At 38.9% G+C, this 24577-nt stretch overlaps 1 protein-coding gene across 8 annotated transcripts in view; it reads right to left on the bottom strand.

Annotated features, from left to right (window-relative positions):
• The window catches only part of foxp1b (forkhead box P1b), a 248245-nt gene that overhangs the window by 13705 nt on the left and 209963 nt on the right, over positions 1-24577 (bottom strand). For 5 of the 8 annotated variants that reach the window (XM_042339613.1, XM_007895222.2, XM_007895232.2 and 2 more), the window contains 7 exons: positions 22368-22472; positions 17199-17286; positions 14781-14864; positions 14052-14105; positions 3592-3793; positions 3310-3386; positions 2751-2852 (listed from right to left, as the gene is read on the bottom strand). In XM_042339613.1, coding sequence (XP_042195547.1) covers positions 2751-2852; positions 3310-3386; positions 3592-3793; positions 14052-14105; positions 14781-14864; positions 17199-17286; positions 22368-22472 — 712 coding nt within the window. The remainder of the gene's footprint in view (positions 1-2750; positions 2853-3309; positions 3387-3591; positions 3794-14051; positions 14106-14780; positions 14865-17198; positions 17287-22367; positions 22473-24577) is intronic. The other 3 variants (XM_042339614.1, XM_042339615.1, XM_042339616.1) reach the window with 1 other exon arrangement.

The raw sequence follows: 24577 nt of genomic DNA, 5'->3' as shown, positions 1-24577 counted from the left end.
GCAGAATGGCACTAGCCAAATTAATTCCACTTGGGACTCAGCAGCCTTCAATCAGACAAAGGACACCTTTATTAAACACAAGTCTGGCATGAATTTCAATCAAGGTCAATGAGGTGAAAAGCAATGCACTAGCACAACATCCCACCCAGGGTTGACCATGAAACCACCGGCTTAATACGGTAAACATCTGACTGAAACATGTATATATTGAAAATGTGCTTGAATTTTTGATATGTAAAACAACCAGTGCTATGGATCAACATGTTTATGGGTGCCTGCATGGAAACTTTTTATGTGTTTAATGCAATGACAAAATTTGGAAATATTGTCGACTGTGTGAGCTGTTTACTGAGGAGGCAAAACCTGTCCTCCAAAAAAAGATGATTAGAAAATAGTTTCATTTTATAGTTATTTCTTCAGACTGACCATGGTGCAACCTATTTAAGCAGTCCTATGAAAACCTTACCCTTTGAGAGAAGAACAGAGCCACAATCCTTTTGTTAGGCCACATTCTGCTCTTAATGAAAAAAACTATGTAAACAGACATTGCTTGTGACTTGCCAGAACCGGTTGAGGTGCCTTCCAGCAGTGAGTTTAAAGGAAAATCGGGGAAAGGTTCGGAAGACATATATGCTTTTCACAGACTATTTATATGCGGGCCACCTATTCTAAACAGATGGAACGCACTTTCATACATAGCTAACCAATTCTGTGTTTCTAAAATACTGCATGCTGCCATGCAGGACTGAGTCACAGTAGGGAAGATGAATGTTCATCACTAAAATGTGCCCCATGGAAGGACTGTCAGCAGTTGGTGGAGCATTCTGCTAAAGAGTTGAATGAATCTACTGAGCTGATACTTGTCAAAGTCACAGCTGTAGATCTGACATGCAGAGGATAGACTGAATCTGTCATGTAGTTTAAATAAAGTGTATGCACCTCTCGGAATCTGGAGCTGAGAGAAGTCTCGTTTTTAAAACATATCTGATGTAGCTACAAGAGAACAAAGATGGGGGCCACATTTTCAAAGCAGTAATAAACGTCCATGGGGGTAGGGGGAAACCTAGTTGATAGTGGAGCAATGTGGCTGGGTTAGAAACATACTGTTTCTAACCCAGGCAAAGTTTCTAGCCTTGCTGTAAATGACTTGGGGGAGTGGGGGTTGGGGGCTTGTTATTAACAATAATAATCCTTGCATTTGTTATAGCTCCTTATCATGTCTTTGAGAAGTCTCAAAGCGCTTCACAGAATATCCTGTAAAGTGGATTGACGGCGTATTTTGTAGAAATTCCATTCCATTAGCAAGAATTGTTCACCTGAGCAGTACCATAACTCATCAAAGTACAACCCCGGTACAAGTAATCAGAAAGGAAGTGTAAAGGGACACCTCCATTCTGATGAAGGATGACCGGGTAGACACTCCATTATAGCTTGTGACTTTGTAGGCCATTTGACTTGATAGACTTTAAGGTTGTTATAAGGCTATTTTTCCAGCCAAAAGTAAACGGAGTTTGGAAAGACTGACATGTTTCCAGTAAAACCAGAAAGGATAGGAATGTGTGGGGGGGGAGGGGGAAGAGAAGGTGGCCTGCAAAACAGTGGTCATTTTACTAGTCAAGAGACTGGTACTATGGACTGGATCTTAAGACCCCCCAAAAAAATTAGTGAAAATTGGAGACAAAATTATGATCTTTTAATTTGGTTTAATTCTGGGATTGCTCGCAAATACTTGCTCATCATTGCATCAGTCAGTGACCAATAAAGCTAGACAAGAGTGGGTCACGGGTTGCATGTCTCTCTCTGACAGCGGCCTCGGGGTGTGAGCAAGTCCTCATGATGAGTGACAGCAATATAGGTAAATACAACAGAGGGCAAACTGCTTTCGTGTTAAGGAGTTCATTTGAGAAGCACTGCAGCTAAGATTATTTTTAAAAAAAGCAGCATCATGTTGCTTTAATGCACTGAAGCGTCAAACAGCCATCGGAAGGTTTGACACTGTCCCTGTGATGGATTTCTTTTCACTGACTCTTGTGTCCCATATTGAGATTGCCAGAATAGTTATAATGTTGGCGGAAATATTTCAACCAAACAAAGTGCCCTTTTTTTTGTTGAACCTGGTGCTCGGTAGTTCAGCAGACCAGTGTTGTGCTCGTAGAGGGAGATGAATGAAGGCATTGTCCGCATAAACAAACTCTGTGTCCTGCAATGACATGATGATATCTGCTGGCTTTATTCTACAGGTTTCAGCTGAGCAGCCACAGCTCCAGCACTTGTGGCAAGCACAGACTGCAGGATGAACTATGGTGTGTGGAGAGGATTTGAAGCACAAGGACAGAGACTGCAACGGCTGTTTGCATTGCAAGATAAACAGCCATTCTTTCACCTAATTAGCAGATCACGCCTGAACATTTTTGCAGCATTGGTTTCAGACGACAAAAGAAGCAGCTAGTATTGCATACGTACGGCTAGTGACCTATTCTTGGGATATGAAGCCGAGTGAAAGGCACAAGGCGGAAATGTAATATCTATAAGAATCTCCTTTACCGTTTAATATGGCACAAAAGGAACTGAATTAAGAATCACAGCAGATTAACCCAGTAGGCAAAATCTGACGATTACGTTCGGCAAAAGAAATGCAAAGTCAGATACAACGTCTTGTTTACCATGGATCGCAGAATGGCCAGGCCTGCCGAGAGTAAAAACGAAAAGAACTGATGAGGACACTTTCATATTTAATTATGATTGATTACCTTCCACGTAGCTGCATTGCGTCTGAAGTAGGCAAACATTCGTGTAAACCAGTTATATATTTCGTTTAGTGTTAGCTGCTTTTCTGGAGATTCAAGAATTGCCTGGGACAAAGACACAAGAGCACAATTTGTGTTATGATAATCACATATCTTGTATTTGAAATGAATTCATTAATGAAACTATACAAATTTAAGATGAGAAAATATCAATTACATTCCTGAACTGATGTGGTTTGAAATGTAGATTTTTAAGATGTGGATTATTAAAGCATGTCAGAAAAATAAGAGCTCTGATTATTTCCTGCTGTATGCTAAATGAACATCTTTATAATTCTGCACTGCTGTAAAAACCAAGGATTAGCATTAGCAAAGCAAGATGCATAACACTTGGTGCTGTAGTGTTTTCATCAGTCACACGATATACCACTTGTCATTTATCAACTTACACGTTAGTTTTCGTGAATTTTAAGTCATTAGAGTTTGACAACCTTTGTGCTCTTATTTAATAAATATCTGAGGATCTGAATTGTTCTGTCAGAAACTACAGTGCCGTACACACCTGCCTTATTAAAGAAGCATATGTGAATGGAGGTCGAACATCTGCATTCTTGTAGAACTCTTGATTCTGAGCAATATCTGTAAAAATGAACGTACAAGTTTGTAGCAGACCAATGCAATCAGGTATATACGCTATTAAAATCGATTTTTTTCTAATAGAAATAAAAGCAAATTACAATAAAATTTCCAATTAGAATCTTAACGGGCAATCTATCACTAAATAACTACCAAAAAGCAACGGTGACCGACCTGCACAGAGCACTTGAGGCACAAACTGTCCTACCTGAGGAAATTGGCACATTGTATTTGTCTGGGTATCTCCTCCGGATGGGCCCCATGCTGTGCATGCTGGTTGGGGTAATAACAGAAGCTCCCTGTGTGACAGGGGTAATGGGGGTTGTCGGTGTGGTGGGGGTGTGAGGTAAGCTCTGCGGAGATGCTTCAGATGCAGTCTTTGACAATGTGACACTCGACACTAGGTTCAGCTGCAAAGATGGATTGGGGTTGAGATTTGGGTAATGGTGGAAAAAAAAGAAGAGACAGGAGAAAAGGGAAAGCTTTAACAGGCTTGACAAATAACAGTGTGATTCACACCCACCACTGCGCTGGCACTAATAAGCTACAGAGGAAGCAGACAATCTCCGCTAATTACAAGATGAAATTGTATTGAAAGGACTCTAATTAGGAGATGCTTATGGAGGTGATCTAATGATTAAACGCTGCATCAAACTGACCCCCATCATCAGCCTGTAGTGACACAAGATGTCTGAAGATTTTTTTTCGAAACAGTAATTTTTTTTTGAGGGGGAGGCAGCGATATTAACAATAATGGCTATGTGAGGTAAACTAATTAAAGTGGAGCTCGGAAACAGAGTGGCTGTAAGCAGCTGCTCCATTCTGGCTTGCAGCTGCAGCCATTCCAAACAAGCTCAAATCTCAACAGAGCCACTCCAGTCAACTGGAAAATTTCAGGCTGACCTCTGCTCCTGCTATTAATTTGGAGGAAAACTAATGACACATATACATATTTCCACAAAATTGTTCTAATTGCTAATTTGCCGAAGGAACAGAGTTTCCAAATTAAATCTGACTGCAAATCGGCAGGAAGGAAAGCACCAATGAAGGCATCGTGGGGAAAAGGTGTTTCATCTGTGACAATCGCTTGCGAATTGCGTTAACAAATTAATGGAATGTCATCTCTGTCAATTGCTTTGGAAGTGTCACTTTTCAATTTTTTTNGATAACGGCATCAATTACTCTGACGAGGTTCAGGCTGGCACGGCGGTGGAGGCAAAAAGGGTTCAGGTGAAAAGTATATCACCCATGTTTAACACCTCACCCTTCTGTCCCTCCTTGTTCACAAGTTCTCCAATTACCAGAGTCCTGCTAATAGTCATTATCTGGAGGTTACGCACTTGCTTACTTTAAAATGGTATACAATTAAAAATTCCATCACAGATTCCGTCCTGTTAAATCGCCTTTCCAAACACAAGTGAAGAATTGCAAAGGCAAACACCCATGGTTCAGGGTAGTGGTAATTTCTAAGTCATTTGGACTCATTTTTACATCTCTTTGGCTTAATGCACAGTAAATAGAAGTTTAAAAATATCAGAAAACCTTGGGCAAGACAATTCCTCATGCCGCTAAGTGCACTGACAACCCTGATGTGCATTAACAGGGGTATTCAGCTGTGGTAGTGCACACTGTCAAACTTGCAACACTTGGAGGCATGAGAATTTTCGGATCCCTTGTTCTTTGTCCAATATTAAGACAAAAAATAGTTTGATGTAATTATATAAACGAGGGATTCACGATTCCAAAGAGCAAGCAATAAATACGCTTCATAAGGTTTGTTTTTAAACGCAGGCGTTAAATAAAACCAAAAGTTGGAATGGTTTTTAGAATCACTGCATTCCCCAGCGGAAGAAAATGTAAACCACTGTCAAGATAATGTGATGGAGTAAACTTTCGGAAACTTATCGGGATTTTAAAATAAAAAGCCATGAATAAAAAAAAACTTATCGGGAATTTCTGTTTCACATCAAAAAAAACTTCAGTGGACATTTTTGGTGAATATTTAAAAATATCATCCAATAAATGTTTTAACAATGGTTCAGGACACTTGTTTTGCACTTCAACTAAATGCTGATTAAATGCCAAGGTTAAAACAAAAGTCACTGTAGTGCAGCCAGAAATCTGGAGCACCGCCTATTCTTTTTGCTATTTTCAAGACTCTTGGCAGAAGCCCTGCGTTCTAACCTTAACAAGGTTTAAGCACAGCTTTTGAGATTAATATTCCATTGTATGTCAACCTAATGCAGTTCTTTCTATCTTAAATCGCAGCACATTTCTTTCTGCACTATAAAAAAACAAAATTCGTAAGTTTCAAGTTCGGAACGGGTTCCGCGAAACCTACAATTTTTTTTAAAAAAAAGCGCTTTCGGGTGTTGCTTTAACAGCACTTTCCATCACAGTTATGTATTTTGAAGCTTGGCTGAGGCATCTCCAGATCACATTCTTCGTCGCTAGTTTAGAAAACTTACTGTGAAAATTAATTTGCCATTCAGACACTGCACACATTGCTTCCTATGGAAGAAGTAGTTCCATAGGCCAAACATATTAATTTTATATTGATCACTTGCTAGGTGCTGTTGAACAGGTTTATAAGCGCCTTAAACTGTTCATAAATCCCCAGCAAGTTTTTTCTAAACCATTGGTATAGATTTTATTTTTTTCTTATTAAACCGTATGAAATGAGAAATTGCAACACAGAATTGTGTGTAATGGAAGCACCTTACAACACGCAGTGCTATTGCTGGACTGTCTGTAAACTGCCAGATTGAATAAAACGTAATTGGCAAACTGAAGTCCCTTAACAACAAAAATTGATATTCTCAGCTTGGTTTAAAGGTAGCACTTAATGATGCATAATTCCACTAATAAACAGTATGCTCACATTCTGACATCTGTTACTCAGCACAATGATTAATCATCAGAGCCCACTTCTCCTTGGTAATAAGACAATATTAATATTTATCAATTGCACGGGCTATTCTGTTCGTCATAGAAAAATAATTACCAAGTTACCAGGCAAGTGAGCTCAAGATTAGTCACTGGACACTGCAGGTTAACTATCGATACATTTTGTGTTGAGGCAGCAATTGAAACTGCCGTGTAAATTCAATTTTACAGGGGAAAATATTTGCAGCAAAACAATGTGTGGGTTATATCAATACTATGAACCGTTATTGGGAAAAAGCCAAGTTTTCTGCATTCATATTTACAAAGGCTGATGCAGCCTTTTGACATCAAATGCAACTGAAATCTAGATACCATGCATAGTGCTAGCTTTATGAATATGGATTTTGAAATTAATTTTTTATGTCGTTTGAATAGCTTTATTTGCAATAAAATTTAAGTGTTGAGGCCGCTCGTTCTAATCCTCGCTCAGTAAAACAAAGGCTCGGAATAAATATTACTGGCTTAAAAAAGAGACTACTTTTCAAACATGAATTGTATCTTGAAAAAGGTTAACACAATTGATGTGAGATAGTCCAAACAATCTACATTTCTGACAATGGAAATCCTCAAACTGAGTGACTGCTGTTTCCCTACATTAGATATTCTAATCTCCTGGAGCCACTGAGGCTAAACAGTCTTACACCAAATGTTATTTTCAAGAGTTTTCAACTTCAATTGCATCGCGACTGCCAAAACTACTTTTTCAGCCTGGCTCAGTTGGCAGCATTCTTGCCTCTGAGTCAAAAGGTTGTGGATTTAAACCCCACATCTCAGCGACACTCCAATGCAGTACTGGGTGAGGACTGAATTGTCTGAGGAGCTGTACTTCAGATGAGATGTTAAACCAAGGTCTCATCTGCCTGTTCAGATGGATGTTAAGAGATCCCAGTGTCCCAGCCAACAATCTCCCGATTGGCTGCCTTGTTCACCTACAAAGTAAGTGTTGTGAAACGCTTTGAGATGTTCTCCCGTTGTCAAAAGTTCTATATCAAATGCAAAGGTTTTGTTTTAATACTCAAGTCAAGATCTTGCTGCAAGATTCCATTCACTTAGTTGAAATGAGTTTCACCTTGTCTGTTTGTAGGATGTTTTTTGGACCTAGCTGTGTACAAACTGGTTGCTACGTTTGCCTACAAATATACACTTGCGAAATTTGACAATTTCCTCTGGAGGGCTTCAAGGAATTTCAAATTTCATATTCTATCTCAAAGGCAAGGATTAATATTATTATTGTTATTTGTTTCCCACGTAGAAATTGACATTTTGAACTGTGATTTCTCCACAAACAACACTGTAAAATCTGAGGGATATTGTCTCTGAAAAAACAAAATGCTGAATGGGTATGAATATGAATGAACCTCTATTTCTCTTCTGGTCTGGGTTGGGTAGGAAAGAAAGGCCAAATAACTATCTCCAAACAAACAGAGCTCAGATAACATATTGGGTAGAAATTGAAAGGCAAAGCCAGAAGCCAATTCCAGGTAAGGAGTGTTGACAACAAGGAGCGAGAACTCTCTAGCCCTTCTAATTAAATCAAGTGCAGCTGAAATTGATTTCAATATTATTTTACATCCAGGGAGCTATGGTTCCAAAGGGAAATGTATGAGTGTGAAGATTCAAGTAAAAAAAACTCTTACCGAAGTGCAAAGGTCTTACGAGGAAGTACAACTTTATAGACTCCCTTCATGAACCATAATCTGACGAGTCTTTAGTCATTTACTACTGAGGCGTTAGAAACTGGAATTGGTGCTACTCTCGGCCAAACTGGACTTCAGTCAAAGTTCTCCAGATGGCTTGGATACACACACTCATAGGCAACAGAAGGTAACCGCTTTTCACTTGGTATTTTTTGTAAATAGCCTGCTCTGTAGATTTTTGTGTAATCATTATGATGTTTTGCATCCAGCGACTTTTAACACATCCCCAACCAACATCCATGGAGGGGTCAGGAAAGAAGAGCGTATTCCTCCTGGGTACAGGAAAGTCGGGAGTCTGGAAGCTATTTGGAAGAAATACGGATTGTTGTCTCTGCTGATATGTCAGCGAATCACTGTAATTAGAGTGAGTGATGGAAATATACTCTGCTCCAGCTGTCCTGGGATAAAGCTTTGGGATTTTGCAGCAACAAACATCTGAGCTTCAATTTTTGCTCTGTCCCAAGCAAAATCTACCTTTGGGTTTTCCCCGCGACTGAGATCGGATTTTGCACTTTAGTGCAGTAGCCATTTATTTGCCCACGTAGAAAACTGAAAACACTACTTTGCTTTGAAAAATACATCCAATGTGTTGCAGTGGAGTGCTGCCAAAGTACTCACTTGCATCATTCCATGTGATAGTTTGAAGCTACATGTGAATGCGAGTATTGCACAGTGCATTGGGGTCTTTGTTTACCTCTGTTCAATAATGCATCTCGTCAGTATTCTCTAACCCTACTTGCAGTAAGGGGCCTTTTGTCTTGGCTTTTGACTGTTTATTTGCCAGCCTGATTGGTTTGGGGACTAAATTCTCTCGATATGATGCTGATGATGGTGAAGAACAAAAAGCATTTTGGTTTTATCAAATTAATACGGTTAGTCTGTCGTGGCATCTTTCTTCACACAAATGGTTTCACGGATGTACACTGCTGGCATCTTGTCTCCTTTTCACCAGTAAGGCTTCTATCGGACGCTGGAACATACTGTTTGCAGATTTAGTACTTGACATACCCTCAACATCAGACTTTGCTTTCTGACCTCACTGACTTTCAACTGAGTAAATAGTAGTGTTTTTCTTAAAAAAAAGAGAAATCTACCTGACCTCCAGGCACAAAATCGTCTTTCCCTTTCCAAGGAAACTACTGATGAAATGTTATCTAGACATGATATTGAGATGACCATAGCGCCTCTGAAGTGCAACTAGAGGCAGTTAGTTATAGAGTTTTCCTAGTCGGATTGTGTAAACCAGTGCAGAGAGATGATATTTTTTTCTTGCTTCAGGCACAAATTACAGGGTTAAGCAAAAGAGTCAATGATCATAATTATCTTGTTTGCACCCCGTGTAAGTCTACCATTGAAACTACCAATCAGCACAGATGGACTAGCACTTTTCAAAATGGAAAGTCTTGTCAAAGATATTGGTTATCAGCAGTTTCTGGTACCCTCAAAAGAATTAACATATTTGAATTGGAAATGGGGTTGGTGGGGGTGGGGGGAGACAGGGAGGGGGAAACTAAAAGAACACTTCGAACTTTCCATGTATAAGACTACTCTAATTTGCTACGTGTAATGAACGAAGAGAGTAATGTAGGGCATGCTGCTCATAATAATAAATAATCCTTGCATTTGATAAAGCGCCTTATCACGTCATCAAATGCAAGGATACTGTAAAGTGATTTGTAAAGTGAATTGACTATATTTTGTGGGCGAAACACGGCAGGCAATTGTGCACAGAAGTGTCCCACAAATATCCGAGGATTGAGTGAACAAATTAATATTATTGTTTTCTTTTGAAAAGGGATTATCACCATTGGAAAAGCGATCCGCCAATCAACTAACAACCGGGTTCCAACTTACTGCTACATAAACAGAGGCGTGTGGAGTAAGGAAACTTGCCCAACGTTTTGCCCTGCCTGGGAATCGAACCCAGGGATAAAGGGATAGTCGCACACTTCCCCCACCTGAAGCCATAATTTAAGGTAAGTGAAAGAAAGCTAAACATATAGGAGTATCTACAGATGAGAAGCAAAATTAGGAATATCAGTGAAGCTAAAAACAACCCCCGAGAATAAAACACAGACATTTTGAAGCACTTAAGTGCTCAATGTCCATTGGCAACAACTGACCTGTTACAGTGCTGCTGTCAGTTTAATGAGTATTAAATAGTCTTTGTAATGCATTTTAAACTGATTTTGTTCCAAGTTTTCCTTTGAGGTTTTTGTTTGCTAATCTACCAGTCGCATTTAGTCTCAACATTTTCTGATCTCCCCCCTTTTTTTCCCTCACTGTTAACCACTCCAGTAAAAGGTTCTTATAAAACACAATAAATATGGTGAGAATGTTTTAACTGCCTCAATGACATTAGGAATTCTTGGTTGATGCAAACATTTCTGAAATATTGAAGAGATGGGTTTCTCTCTCTCTCTCTCCTGTTTTGTTCATTAGTTCTGTGCTACCACTCTCTCTCTCTCTCTCTCTCCCTCTCCCTCCAAGTGGTTCCCATCAAGTCAAGGGGAGCAACACATGAGGTAAATAAACTACTGGAGGTCTAGGAGTCTCAGAATGACAATGTGTTTGGTTCACGGAGCATCTACCCACTTGTCAGTTGATTCAGCACTTGGTGGAAAGTGCACGACTGCGTCATTCAGTGAGACAAATGTTTTCACAACTGTTGCAGAACATCTTTGAAAAAGGGTAAATGACTCATTCCTTGAAAAGAACTCAAAACATTTGAGTTCTAAGAGAGGCTGAAAAGTTGTATTGGTTGGATAATTGGCTGCCACATTTCACCCACAAAATAGATAGTCAATTTACTTTACAGTATATTCTGTGAAGTACTTTGAGACGTCTCAACGACGTGATAAGGCACTATATCAAATGCAAGGATTATTATTATAACTGAATTTGAAGAATGAGGGATGTTATACATGAGGATGAATAATCCATCATTTCTTCTTTGTTCAAAGTGCCTTTTTTTTTAGCAATAGAAATGTTATATTGGCTTAGGTACTAAAACAGAGGCTTGTATAACTCTCGCAAATTTATGTTTGAAACAAACCTCTGGTAATACTTACTATAATGAAAGAATCCATGCTCTGGAATTAGCTTCCTATTTGTTTTAATTACATTACCAGAAAGATATCAACAGAGGACACAAACAGCTGTGACAGTTCTATCTGAGTGGTATAACACTTAGTCTATATAGTTGTGTACGACAGAAAACAGGGTAAAATAGAACAATCTATCTTTTCCAGTAATTGCTTTTTTTCCCCCCTTTTGACGTCACAGTGCCCCACGCAGCTAATGCAGCTGAAAGGACAGGCTCTCAGGCCACAAATATTGTTGTTTGATAATGTTCCCCAAGCACAGGAGAACAACAGTTTCCATTCTAGTTATTTTGGAGCCAGACTGACCTCCCACACATCCTAGCAGCTATTACAGAAATTGCTTTAGATAATGGCAGGTAATGTTGAGTTTCCTCTTTTTAAGTGGCTTCTCTCTTCCACTCTCTTTCCCACTCCCTCTTTTGGAGGGGGAATACACAGTAACTAATGGAAAGGTTGTGCTTTCCTAAACTATTAAAGGAAAGGAAATGGCAGGGATGGACAAACAATGATGAAGTGAATGATCAATTCATCTGGAGGATTGGGGACCAGGAAAGTGGGGGAAAAAAACTCCCTTCTCTTCTCAAAAAGTGCCATAGGATCCACCAGAGGAACAATCAAATGTTCCTCAGCTTAACATCTTGTCCGGATGGCACACATCTCTGCGATAATTAACCCAAAGCTGCACTGAAGGGTCAACCTAAACTCTGAACTCAAGGCAAATGCTAAACAAATGTCACGCCAGCTACCTGAGATGAGACATTCTGATTTGCATAAATGGCAAGGCAGATTCAAAAGACTAGTTTAGAATAATAATCCTTGCATATCCATTTGATATAGCGACTTATCACGTCTTCGAGACGTCTCAGAGCATTTCACAGAAGTGAATTGACTCTATATTTTGTGGGCGAAACAGAATGATAAATTCTGGGATTCATTTCTGTTCTCTCACTCATTTATCTACAGGATCTACACAACATTCCTTGACCATGATTCCGACACTTGAAAGGGAAACATCATGTTCATGACTCAAGTTCCAGCTGGTTCTGATATTTACGTATCAGGAGTGGGAGTGACCACAAGTAGAATGGATGCCATCCTTTGCTGAGATGAATACCAGTTGACCGTACCATTTAGATGGTGTTCAACTGGGAAACCCAAATTGATATCACTCCATGCTTTTCCAGTCACACAATTACCAATACCTCCTCTCAAATGGGCTTTTCAGGGAGAGTACTTTAGATTGAAAGTGCTTCACTTCCACAGCAATATTGATCTTTAAACACGTACTTTGTTTTACTAACATGAACCTGGAAAGAGTATAGAGATGCTACAACATGATTGTTAATAAAAATGCATTTTCTGATCAGCTCGCCTTTTCACAAATACATTGTTTGAAGCTTTTCTCTTTATCTGCTGTCCTTTTAGGCCATAGAAAGGTTCCGCATGTGAGATAATAGACAAATCACCTGGTTAATAATCATTATGTCTCTAACTTTCTAATAACAAGGAATATTTGGTAATTGAGTAGTTTGACTATTATCTCTAGCCTTGAATTGTTCCATTAGCACAGAATTACAACAATTAAGGAGAAAAATGTATTAAAAGAAAAATGCTTTAAAATCCAAAACATAAGGAAAAGCTAAATAGGAGCATTACACAAGAGGAAAATGGTGCACTTAGAGCACTGAAAAGGAAGAAATGCAGGGCAAAGCTTAAAGCTTTACGTGCAAAATTTAAGTGTGCATTTGTAGTCTTGACAAAAACATCCAATATCCTATTTTGCTTTGTTGCAAATTGGCAAGAACAAAATTCTAGGTAAAAGGTAAGCAGGGCTAATACAAAGTATGGTTAGGCACTCAACACCATTGTGAAGTATTATACAGAATACAGACTCAAAACAATTCTGGATGCAAATTTAACAAGGCAAGTCAGTTCCGGGAACTCAAAGTTGATGACTCTGGACAGACAGTTATGTTTGCAAGTAAACTATTTTTAAAAAGTATTATTCTTAAAATGGTACAAAGTGCGAGCACTAAGGAACGGGTTACAAAAACTTAAAATGTCTGAGGAAAAACTAAACGGATAAGAAAATCAAAACTATATATCTCAATTATTTTCCGGCTGCTTTCTGCCTAATATTTCTCCAATACATTCAACTTGCTTAATAATGAAACATTCCCCTGTAGGCATCATATTTACACACTGAAAATCAAATTTCACAGCTTATTTCTGATTTCAGCCTATTTTCGAGTGTTATTAAATCTGTGATTGCCAACATATAGAGATTACACAGAAATATTTTCCTGCTTATCATCAGACTTAAGGCATGGTATGCATCTTTTTTTTAAAAAACATGGTTCCTTAATAGACAGCCAGTCTGTATAGATGAGCCTCTACCTTACCATTATCCTGCATCAACACATATTGACTGAAGTTGCAAGTAGCAACTAAAGGCCTGGTCATGCTCAATTAATTCTCCCATATTGATGTTGAGTGATACTGCTGTTGGCTGGGTACCTTCAGAGACTGAATAATACACGTTTCAAGCAAGAAATAAGGTAATCTTTCCACTATAATTGATTAGTTCATTTAAAGAATTACAGGACTGTAGCAGAATAATGATTATGATGTAATCTGCCACCTGTTAACACTAAGTAGAATGACCTTTTTCTATGAACATTATTAGAAGTTTATTGAACTCTGCTGTAAATCCCTATGGGGTCTTTCTGGCTTTTGTTTTTTCCCCTGCTCTAAACAAGGCAACAGTGGTTCCTTTTTGCTTACTCTGTATGTGTGCGCGTGTGTGGAGGGCGGGGGTGGGGTTTACATTTTATTTATAGGTTTGTCTCTGCGTTGTGTGTGTGTCTGCGTGCGGGTGTGTGCACACTACTCTATAAGGTTAGAAATTTTGTTATCTTTACCTTATTCTTGGTAATGGCCAAACACAGCCCCTTGATTTTAGGCATCAGAAACATCTTAGAAAAAATATGAAAAATTGTATTTTCATTCTTGCTGAATATTTAATTTCTCACTCCATTCCTGATCGAACTTGTGATCCATTTTAGCTTTGAGGACAGAACCGTGTGGGCCACAGACTTCACTGTGGTTGCCAACAGCACAGCTCTCTGTCAGTAGCTACCAAGTGTACTTCAAAAGGTGGGATTAGGTGCATCACATCACATTTCCCTTTACCCAGAGTGGCAGAACTGTTGTATTGATTCATCTCACAGTCCAGGCAACCTGATCAAGAGGGTTTGAATGTTGATAAGGTTGGAAGTTGAACTTGGAGATCAACGCACAGGCCTTGCATTCCAACATTTGTCACTTCAATGAGTTGGTTAACAATGTAAACCCACCCACAGTGGGAGTGACATGCTTCACCAGTTTAGCCAGCCAATGAAGAAACTGACCAGGTTTGCTTTTGTTCTTAAATAGAATAGGCTGTGACTCTACCTGCCACCGTAAGGAAACTGATGCACATAAACAGATCCAATCGAATAAAACTGGCCAAAATTTAGATCGAAAAATTTAAGAGGGTTGGTTCAACAGTGCACAGAAGGCAGAAAACAAAATGGAACAGAGGACATGAGCTCTACAAGCTGCTGGTGTTTCTAAACATTTATCTTCTCGTTCCACAGATAACTACTTACAGGCTGAGGGGTATGTTTTGGTTCAGTTGACTTCACATGCAGGTGTGTCATCATAGCTTGCAGGCGCTCTTTGTCTTTTGCAAGCTGCAAAAATAATACATTTTAGCTTCCTAAGCAAAACCACAACAATCCAAAACAAATGCCAACTAAGGCAGTTATCATTATTGGGACACACATAGACAGGAACTTTGTGTCAAAGCATAAATCGGGTATTTTAACACCAACTGTTATGACCAATGCAACGTTCCCAATGTTATTTTTTTAAAAAAAGAGAATTACAGAAAAGGGAAAAAATCAGGATCAATGTATTCACTCACAAAATATACAGTCAATTCACTTTACAGTATACCCTGTGAAGCGCTTTTAGACATCTCAAAAGACATGATAAGGCGCTAACTCAAAGGTAAGGATTACTATTATTACTAAGCTTCGTGTGTTACATTTCCATACCAAGGGTATTATGGTGAAAAATATATTTGAAGTGTTGGATCAATTTAAATATACTGTCAACAAAATACTTTAAAGGGTGAAAGGGAAAGATAACACCCAATCAAAAAAAAAAGTGAACTGAACAGTGTTTAACGAAGATGAAAGAATGGATCAGAGTTCCGCAAAACTCTGTAGAGTCCCTAGCATCAATGGAACGCTACCTTTGCTTTATACTAGAGGACACAGATTGCGAGGGTGACTAACAGAGAATCAAACAGAAAATGTCAGAATAAAGTTCACACATGTTTTTTTTTAAAAAAGGCAAAACTTTGAGTCGATTAACAAAGCAATCAGGTTACTGCGTAGCCGAGCAAAACGTTTCAACTGTTTTCGGATGCAATTGTGCTTCCACCACTGATCAGAATAGAAATGATTCAACAGCCGTTCTGGTATCACTATCTGAATTCATGCAAGGTTTTCTGTGTGTTTGATCTTCATATTAAAAGCAACTTATTATTGGTTATGAAAACGATCAGATTTCATTGCGGCCTTTCTATATTCCAACTGTGTGTGCTTGAACTGTTTTGAGTTTATTCAGAAACATATGCACAGGTTTTCTGTTTATGCATGAGGTTGACAGTGCAACTGCTCTACAATATTCCAACCATATCATGAGGGGAATTGATTAAATGCGCTATTGCATATGAATGTGTTACTACTGACTGACCACAAGAAGTAGCCTTATACTGGAGCACTTGACTTGAACTGGCAGCACAGAGGATTCCTACAAAGGTCCTGTTGCACTGAAGAGCAAACACTATTTTCAACATACTTAAACGTCAATTAAAAGTGTTGCCTCGCTCGTCAGTAATTTCGGTAAGTGTGTTATACATTAACAACCGCTCAAAATTGCTTATGACCAGACTTTCATAGGTTGGTTCCACCAGTCCTAACTGGGTCATGTAAAAATGTGCTTATGTCAAGAATCTGAAAGTACACCAAACATACCTGCTTGAACTGAAAGCCGTAGACGTAATTAAAGCATCTTGAATCAATAATGTGAAAAGGATTTGGGTTTTGCACGCACACAAGCAAAGGTTTCCAGGTAGTTAACCCGTTCTCATCAACTACAGTACATTTTTGATTGTCTGCGTGCAACAAGGTTACACAACAGATCCCATATGCAGGAAAGTAATCTTCATCTGTCTCCCATTGCTTGCCACTGTCTGACCAGTCTCTATCCCACTGCTCTATTCCCCATGAGGTCTGACTGCCAACATGGTGTTGGAACCCAATCAGGAAATGAGTATATCACAGCCTCTACAGCACCAGTGAAATTATCTATAATGGGATAATATTGCTAGTTATTTTGAGGCTTTATAATTGTACTATTAATACTGAGATAACTATATATTCTGATAGCATTCCCTTGGTTTGCTGAAGGCTGAGAGGAAGCTATACTGTACGCTGAATCTTGGCACCAGTAAACCAGTAACTGATATCTGCCACAAGCTGGGACTGGAGCAGAGACACAGATGACAACGGGTAAATGAAATAGTGGAATATCAGTCAGTTTCATGTTTTAGCTCTATACACAACATATTAAAAATGTGCCCAGAAACAGGCTCCACTGGGTGTATGAGAAACAGGCTCCACTGGGTGTCTGTAAAACTTAACAGGCACACACACAAAACAACAAAACAAATGCTTCATGGTTCTGTAGAGTGGAAAAAAGTCTCGCGATTACACTGTCAACTGAAGAGACAAGGGATTTTGGTAAAACACAGACAGATAGAGACAGTCAGACAGATCTGCAGCTGTACCACGACAGCATACGTAAATGTGTCACCGTGTTTTGCTGTTAGTCATTTAGCAAATGTTACCTCCGAAATCCTATGATCAAGATGGAGCTGTGATTGCACTGGGGTGGTGGATGACTGGATAAATAGATCATATTTCAGACGGCGGCAGGGGGGGGGGAAAACTTACCTGAAGTTCCAGCTGTTGTACAACCTGCATCTGCACTCGACACTGTGCTGTACTTCGGTCATCAAGTGCATGCTCATTGTTGAGATGTCTAAGATAAAAGCGGGAGATTCAGATCACACACACATTCGCCACAGCGCGGAAAACAGTGACATTTCTCTCCCGAGATTGAAAACTTGCATAGATTGGATTTTACTTTAAAAAAAAAGTTACATTTCTGCAACAAAAAAAAAGCGACAATTGTTATAAGCCAAATAGTAACAGCGATGATCCTGAAATCGCTATTGCAGTGTAAGCAGATCATATTTCAGAAGGGGTAAATTCCCAGCATCCTGTGGAAAAAAAAAGTACCTTTTTGCAATTCGCCAAAACGACAAGAAATTATTTTCGCCCCGAAAAATTGCGACTGAATATATATTGCGCATAAAGCTTTTGGTGCCATTAAAAAAAAAGCAACCAACCTTTTTCTTCTCAAAGGTCTCTTTATTTTCTGAGCTTTAACAGTTAATTATGTCATCAAGATAACAGAAATCAAATGAAGCCAGAATGAAGGCAAAGGACAACAAGAATAAGAAAGATGGAATCTGTCACGAGCTTGAATTATGAATATAATTATGCATGATTATTTTATACCGCAAAGATGTTCCCTTTTTCTGCACGTTTATAACTAATCTAAATAAGTACCTTGCCAGCAGACAGCATATTTCATGATTTATATAAAATGGTCTAGATAAGGTTCACATGTGAAGGAAATATGATTGGAGGATTTTTATCAGCCTCTGCATGAATTACTGTTTGAAAATGCTTATGCAGTAGCATTTCATTAATCATTTAATCATAATCCTAGCAGGATGTTTGAACTGATTTCACAAATACCCTTTCATTTCACTACTTCATTATGCTCACTAATGGATCCAATATATTATATATATCATAAATTATATCAGATCTTCAATGACCATGTAGGTCACTGTCACTAAGCATGCCTTCATGCTCAGCTTGGCAGTTTAGCAAAATCTCGTTCGTGCTTGCTTTATGAAATTTATTTCTATCGTTTAATGCACATCACAACAGAAGACTGGCCACACCTGGTTGTGGTGTCAATACAGTTCAGGATTCTCCCCCCCCCCCCCCCCCACACCACGCACACAACACACCCCACCCAATCGCAAGCAATATTCAGCAATTTTATTTGCAGACTTTGTTACATTAGATAGGTCACTCTCTTTCTCATAATGACAGCGTGGGTCACAGTGCATAATTAATAGGAAATGAAATATTCAAATATGCTCTAATGCAGCCTCATGAAATGTGGTTTAAATAAAAGGCTATAAGAGTGTGGAATTGACATAAAGAGAGACTATGAATGTTGGCATGTGTCATTTTTTAGACCTCAGTTGAAGTGTATGCAAAAGCTTTCTGGTGGAATGACAGTCACTAATGTAAATTACTACAATAAAACAGTCAGCTAAATAAAGACCCTTTCATGGGACAATACTGGCCCTTTCCCTCTGTAGTTAGCTATGTTTACTTTCCTCTCCACATTAAAACAAATATAAATATTAACCCACACCCAAAAATGATTCATGAACCTTTGGCCAGCAGCAGAGCGAAAAAACACAAAACTATTTACATTTGCATGTATATAAATGTTGACTTCCTGGTTGGTTAATATCTGCAGACGTCAACTGAGAAAACACAAGAGTGAGGAGAGAAAAAAGGGTTCCTTTTCCTAGCTCGAAAACTTTTTAAAATACTTGAATAGAAGCAAGAGTGGAAGTTGAGGCAAGCAAATGTCTTTTCTGGGAACTGATTGAGTTTATTTTGGCTGGATTGTATTTATAGGTCAGGCCAGTGGATTGAAAAAAAATGGGCAGCAAAACTGTCACATCAATGAGTACAGCAAAACGTTCTTTCCGCACAATGATGTTAAAAATGATCCGATCTGTTTCAAACCACTTATCTAATGTTCAGCTGCTGCTGTATGATCTCACCGTCTCTCCTGGTGAAATTCCAACACCCCTTTTTAACTGGAGTAAGCAGTTCAGGTGCTTTTTTTTTTGTTGTTTTTTTTAAATAAAACAAATCTGCTGTACTTCAGAAAACTGGTTCAAAATTTCCAGCTGTGCTATTCTGGTGTGTGCAAAAATTGTAGTATTGAAGTACTAGATAGAAAGAACATCATGTAATTTAAAGCTCTCCCTATATGACTCAAATACGATAAAAGAGGGAGATCCCCTACCAGCTTCTACGTACAGCAGGCTAGACACAAACATTTCTCAGTGCTCCAGTTAGACTCCCATCCATGCCGAATATTTGACAACTTTTAACATGGAACGAGACAGAAACCCAGCTTCCACCGCACTAGTGATCGTTTCTGTTCACAGTAGTACCAACTTTGCTGATCACTGAGTTTCGTGCGTCAAATTACTGGAACAAGCCACACGTGGGGTTTGTTTAACAAGTTAGGCTTTTGACACACATTTTAGGTATAATTCTGTGTTATAAGGATAACAATAACAACAATAATAATCCCTGCTTTTGATTATAGCACCTTCTGGATGACGTCTCAAAACGCTTCACAGGATATACCATCAAGAGTAGCTGGCAACTGCATATTTTGTAGGTGATGACAGCAACCAAATTGCATGCAGATGCTTATAACGTACTGAGAACAGGCTATGCTCAACTCAAGGCATCTTAAATAAGGCTGCATTAGGTTTGTTAAAGTTAGCCTTTAATGTCCGCAAATGTTCTCCTATCTACAAACCTATTTTTTATTGAATCGACTGGTGTGAACTCTTTGTGGACAGTCTACACTGACAGTCTAATAGAGTGCTGGTGGTGCATTTTATCATTAGACGTGCTGTTCTTCAGATGAGACATTAAACCATTAAACCCATCCCATGACACTATTCGAAAAGTGAAGGGTGTTTCAGTGTCTTGGTTAGCTACCTCCCCTTCCCCCCAGATAAAGTTGGTCATTCACTTCACAGATGATTGTGGACACTGCCATTGTTTGTGAAAATTGGCTGCTGGGTTCACCTAAAAAATACACAGCTGTCCTCCTGACATGAAAGGCGCTATATCAAATCAAAAGCAAATTATACCATCAACCCACTGCTCAGATCAGCTACGTCAGGATTCAAACATGCAACATGTATGGCCTAATGTTATCCATTAAGCCACGGTGAAGCGAGAGCTCTCATTTCATGACCAATAAAAAAGAATAAAATGTGCACTTGTCCAGGTGGTACTCTCATAATGCTGCATTCCCTGGATTTTTAAACAAAAAAAGGAACATTTCTTCTCTTGCCCGTCATATCTTGTAAAGAAAATCGTTGAATGAAAAAAGGTAAACTTTTAGTTGAATGCAATCTGATGAAGGAACCCACTGACTGATCTTCCACTGAAATATTTTATTGTTGTGACTCCAAGATCACTAGAGGGCACTGTGGCACATGGGTCACTCTGACCCTTTCAGACCAATACACCAAATGGGTTTTAACACTTCAAGGAGGCTGCTCAACACAAATAGCTCGATCACCCTCAAAGAATATACACTGCAATTCGTATCACTGTACATCAACGTCTGAGCAAGTGAAAGCTAATGTGCAACCTAAGAAAGCTTAGTGTCCTCCTGGTTTCATCTTAAAAACTGTTTGGGGGGTAGGGGAGATGGGGAATTGTAGAGTTTGAGCCACATGAATCACATGAATATGATAATTTACCTAACGTTGGCAATAGTTTCCTGGCACAATCTTAAACTGTGCAAACGTTTGCTAAAACAATTTAGCAGCATTTGCATATACGTATGTAGTTAAACATATTCTTCTCTCAAAAGGACAAAGCATTCAAAGTGCAATTTTCTGTGCATGCCCACAACATCTACAAGCAGAGAACTCTTGTAGGCTTATAACCAGAGAGCTTGTGAAATAGAAGTCTCTTTGTAATTAAAGTTTTTCTTTAAATGCTTTCCTGAGTTTGAATAGTCTGCACAAACAACTGAACTATGCCACAGAGAGCTAAAAAAATAAGTGCTGTATAAATGTTTTACTTATATAATAAGTCTTTTATTTTCCGTACAGTTTAAATTTTAGTCAAGTCCTTTGGGTGTAAGGTTTTATTAAAGGAAGCTGAACTAATATGCAACAGTCAAGTTGTCAGTAATTTGTTTCAAGTGTTGCACTCCTTTCTGGAATGCTGTTTGTACACTTCAGCATTAAAAACAGATGGGACTCTATTTGTGTCTGAAAGTACCTAATCTCCTGCTAGTTTAGGTATTGAAATTTCCTTGGTTTGTAAAACATGATAATTATCTCATTATTTAACACTGATCCTTCCCTGTGAATACCCAATGCCAACAACTATATAAAATAAATCAGACTACCATTTCTTTCAATGAAATCCCGTAATCCCATTGGATTTTCATCCTGGTTCAAACAGCCGGGCATACAAGTTCGCAAAGTGTTAAATGACATCTGCAGTATTGAGTTCACTTGATATTCAAGTATCATGCTACTTTCCCACAGTGATTTTATATTTTTCAAAAAAAGTGGAATCGGTATGAATAGGGCTTTATTAATTGATGTGTTGGTTGGACTTTGAGTTGGAATTGGGATGAGGAAACTGTTTGTGGACAATGGCATTGCTGACAGAGTTCCTACACAGCAAGAGCACCTCCTGGCACTGCAGGCACTATCCCCAAACTGGAACAACAGTTGGCCAATTATGGATGGCAGTTAATTAATAACCAGGAATTTATGAGCCGAGATTGCGGCCAAGTCGAAAAACAAATAAGGAAATAAATATGCACATTTGCTCAAAGTATTTTGTGTTAACAGATATAAAACATTAGGAATTGTATGTGCGATGTTAGTTTAATAATGGGATTCTATGGTGTTTTCTGACTAAGATCAACTGGAGGCATCAAATACCTGCTTGACTTCCATCTCCTGCTTCACCCAGCAATGCACAAGGCTTTACTTTACACCCTCACTCATTCACTCACTCACTCCCACGGCTGCTGATGTACTATCAAACCACTGGAATGTTACAAAATAGACGGTGAGGTTTTCAGGTCAAATGCATGCATCTGCTAGATTCCCAAGTGGATCAAAAACCAAACCAATTATCAATCAAATTGCCACACATAAAAAAAAGTTGACTTACTTTAAGAAATGTCCAAAGTCATCACAGCATGCCTCACAGCCAGGCCATTTGCACACACCGTGGCCATACAATGGATGATTGCCCGCCTGTTCCTCATGGGATAACCTAAAGCGAGAAGAGAAAAGAGAACATTTACACCACTGCCACAAACAGCAAGTGTAATAAGTCGTGCCCCTCAATAAGCCTACAGCATGTGTGAATCACACTCAAAGCAAATTATAGAAAGTGGGTGACGTTATAAAATCAAAAATGATACCTATAAAAAAAACGTAGCTCCATGGTTATGTTATATTAAAGAGTTATAACAGGTATGCATTTATAAGTGGTTTCCTCAATGAACAAGAAACTCATTCAAAATGTAACTTTTAATATATATCAAAGGTTACGCAATATTAAACAAGCCTAAACTGGGGTGGGGAGAATGTCTTATTGTATTACAACACTAATGTAAAGAGGTACAAGCGCAACGTTGCAGTGTTTTACAGAAGCTGACAAACTGCGAGTACACAATCCCTATTCATGCTAGTTGAGATTTCCGATAGATTAATAAATCTTTATTTTAAAGGTGATTGAAAAAAAATGCTGAATACTATCTTAAATCTGATCTGCTGCAGCAGCAACTTTGAGTACCCACATTGCAAAAAGCCTTCTGAATGAAAGAGCAACTCATGGATCAAGCACTTTGAGATGTCCTCCCGCCGTGAAAGGTTTTATACAAGTGTAAACTGTACCATAGCACAGCATTGCTACAGACATATGTATCATTGAAGCTCAAGGGTCTGTGAAACCTCTCGCTCTTTGTTACTACCAAACCTTAGCCCTTTCTTGGATTTTGCCTGTACAACATTAAATATATTAGATATTCCCACATTGAAGCACTCCGAGTCTCTGCCCAATGTGAAGGGCGCTATGTAAATGCAAGTTACCATTGTGGTAAATGGCATACCGCTATAGAGTATGAAATTACTCTATATAAACACAGGAAATACTGCTAAAAAGTTAATTAATATATCAGTGTTGATGTGCCATACAGGATTATTCCAGCGATGAGATGGTGGCATAATCCTTCCAATGTTTTAATTTTTTTTATATTACTGTTTTTTCCACCCTCCCCAATAGGTATGCACTGTAAAACCATCACTGCAGGTTTACATTTTGGCAAATGAAGGCTTCGTAATCTCAGTTGTGCTAAGAGTTTAATGTCCTCTCCATGCTCCGTGTAGGTTGAACCAATTCACGTCTGAGGAAAAGTGCCAGGACTCCAGCAATTGCTAAGCCACGTTACTGTGCGATTGTGCATGTGCCACACCTCAAAATGAGCTAATGTCGGTCTGTCACGTTTTCTGTTGGAGGTTAGCGATAGGCAGGCGAGAATACGAGCAGGCTGGTGAAAACTATTGCTATTCTAAAAATAAATATGCACCCATGGTTCAATATTATGTACATTTGCCTATATTGCTCATTCTTCTTGACATAACCCGACTGAAACAGAATGATTCGACTGCATAGATCTGAGTCAAAAGACACAATGATCCAGGTCATGTGGTAAACAGCGAGATGTTATCTGTGCAACAGAGTGTTAAACCACATTCCCTCCCTACCACCCGCACCAAACCCCCGCCACCCCACCCCACACACAAAAAAACTGCTGCCTTTCAGTGAGTGCCATTAGTAAAGGACATTACAGATACTTATTTAGTTTCAAGGAAGTTCCTGGTACATTTGCTGCATAGCCTGTGACAAATCATCATAATATTGACAGTCTGGTGTGCAGAAGTTTACTTGCAGGTCCAGATATGTATTTCTGCTGACTTGTTTTCAAGAGGTAATTGCAGTCGGAATGACACCAGAGTCTACTATGAACGCAGGGACATAATGAACCTAAATTAGCTGTGGGGTGGGGTGGGGGGGGGGAGTGGAATAGCTTTTCTTCTAGAAACTGGACGTTGCAAATAATTTTTGTAAAAAAAAACTTGTCTAGTTTCCCATCTTTCATGATGATAACCTATAACCAGTTGTTAAGAATTGTGCAAGAGGAGCCAGGGATGACTTGAGCCTCTGATTTTTACTTCCTCTTTGATAAGCAGGGCTTAAATATTGGTTGAGATCTGACGAAACTCACCACAGCCGTATCCTGGCAATTCTGGAGTCAGCCAGTCCTGTAACATTACCCAGAGCCCACAGTGGGGAGTAAAGCTCCAACACACTTT

The sequence above is a fragment of the Callorhinchus milii genome, unplaced genomic scaffold, assembly GCF_018977255.1.
Source record: "Callorhinchus milii isolate IMCB2004 unplaced genomic scaffold, IMCB_Cmil_1.0 Scaffold12, whole genome shotgun sequence".
NCBI classification, from domain to species: domain Eukaryota; kingdom Metazoa; phylum Chordata; class Chondrichthyes; order Chimaeriformes; family Callorhinchidae; genus Callorhinchus; species Callorhinchus milii.
The sequence above is the reverse complement of the archived record's forward strand: the minus strand, read 5'-3'. Positions and strand labels throughout refer to the sequence as shown.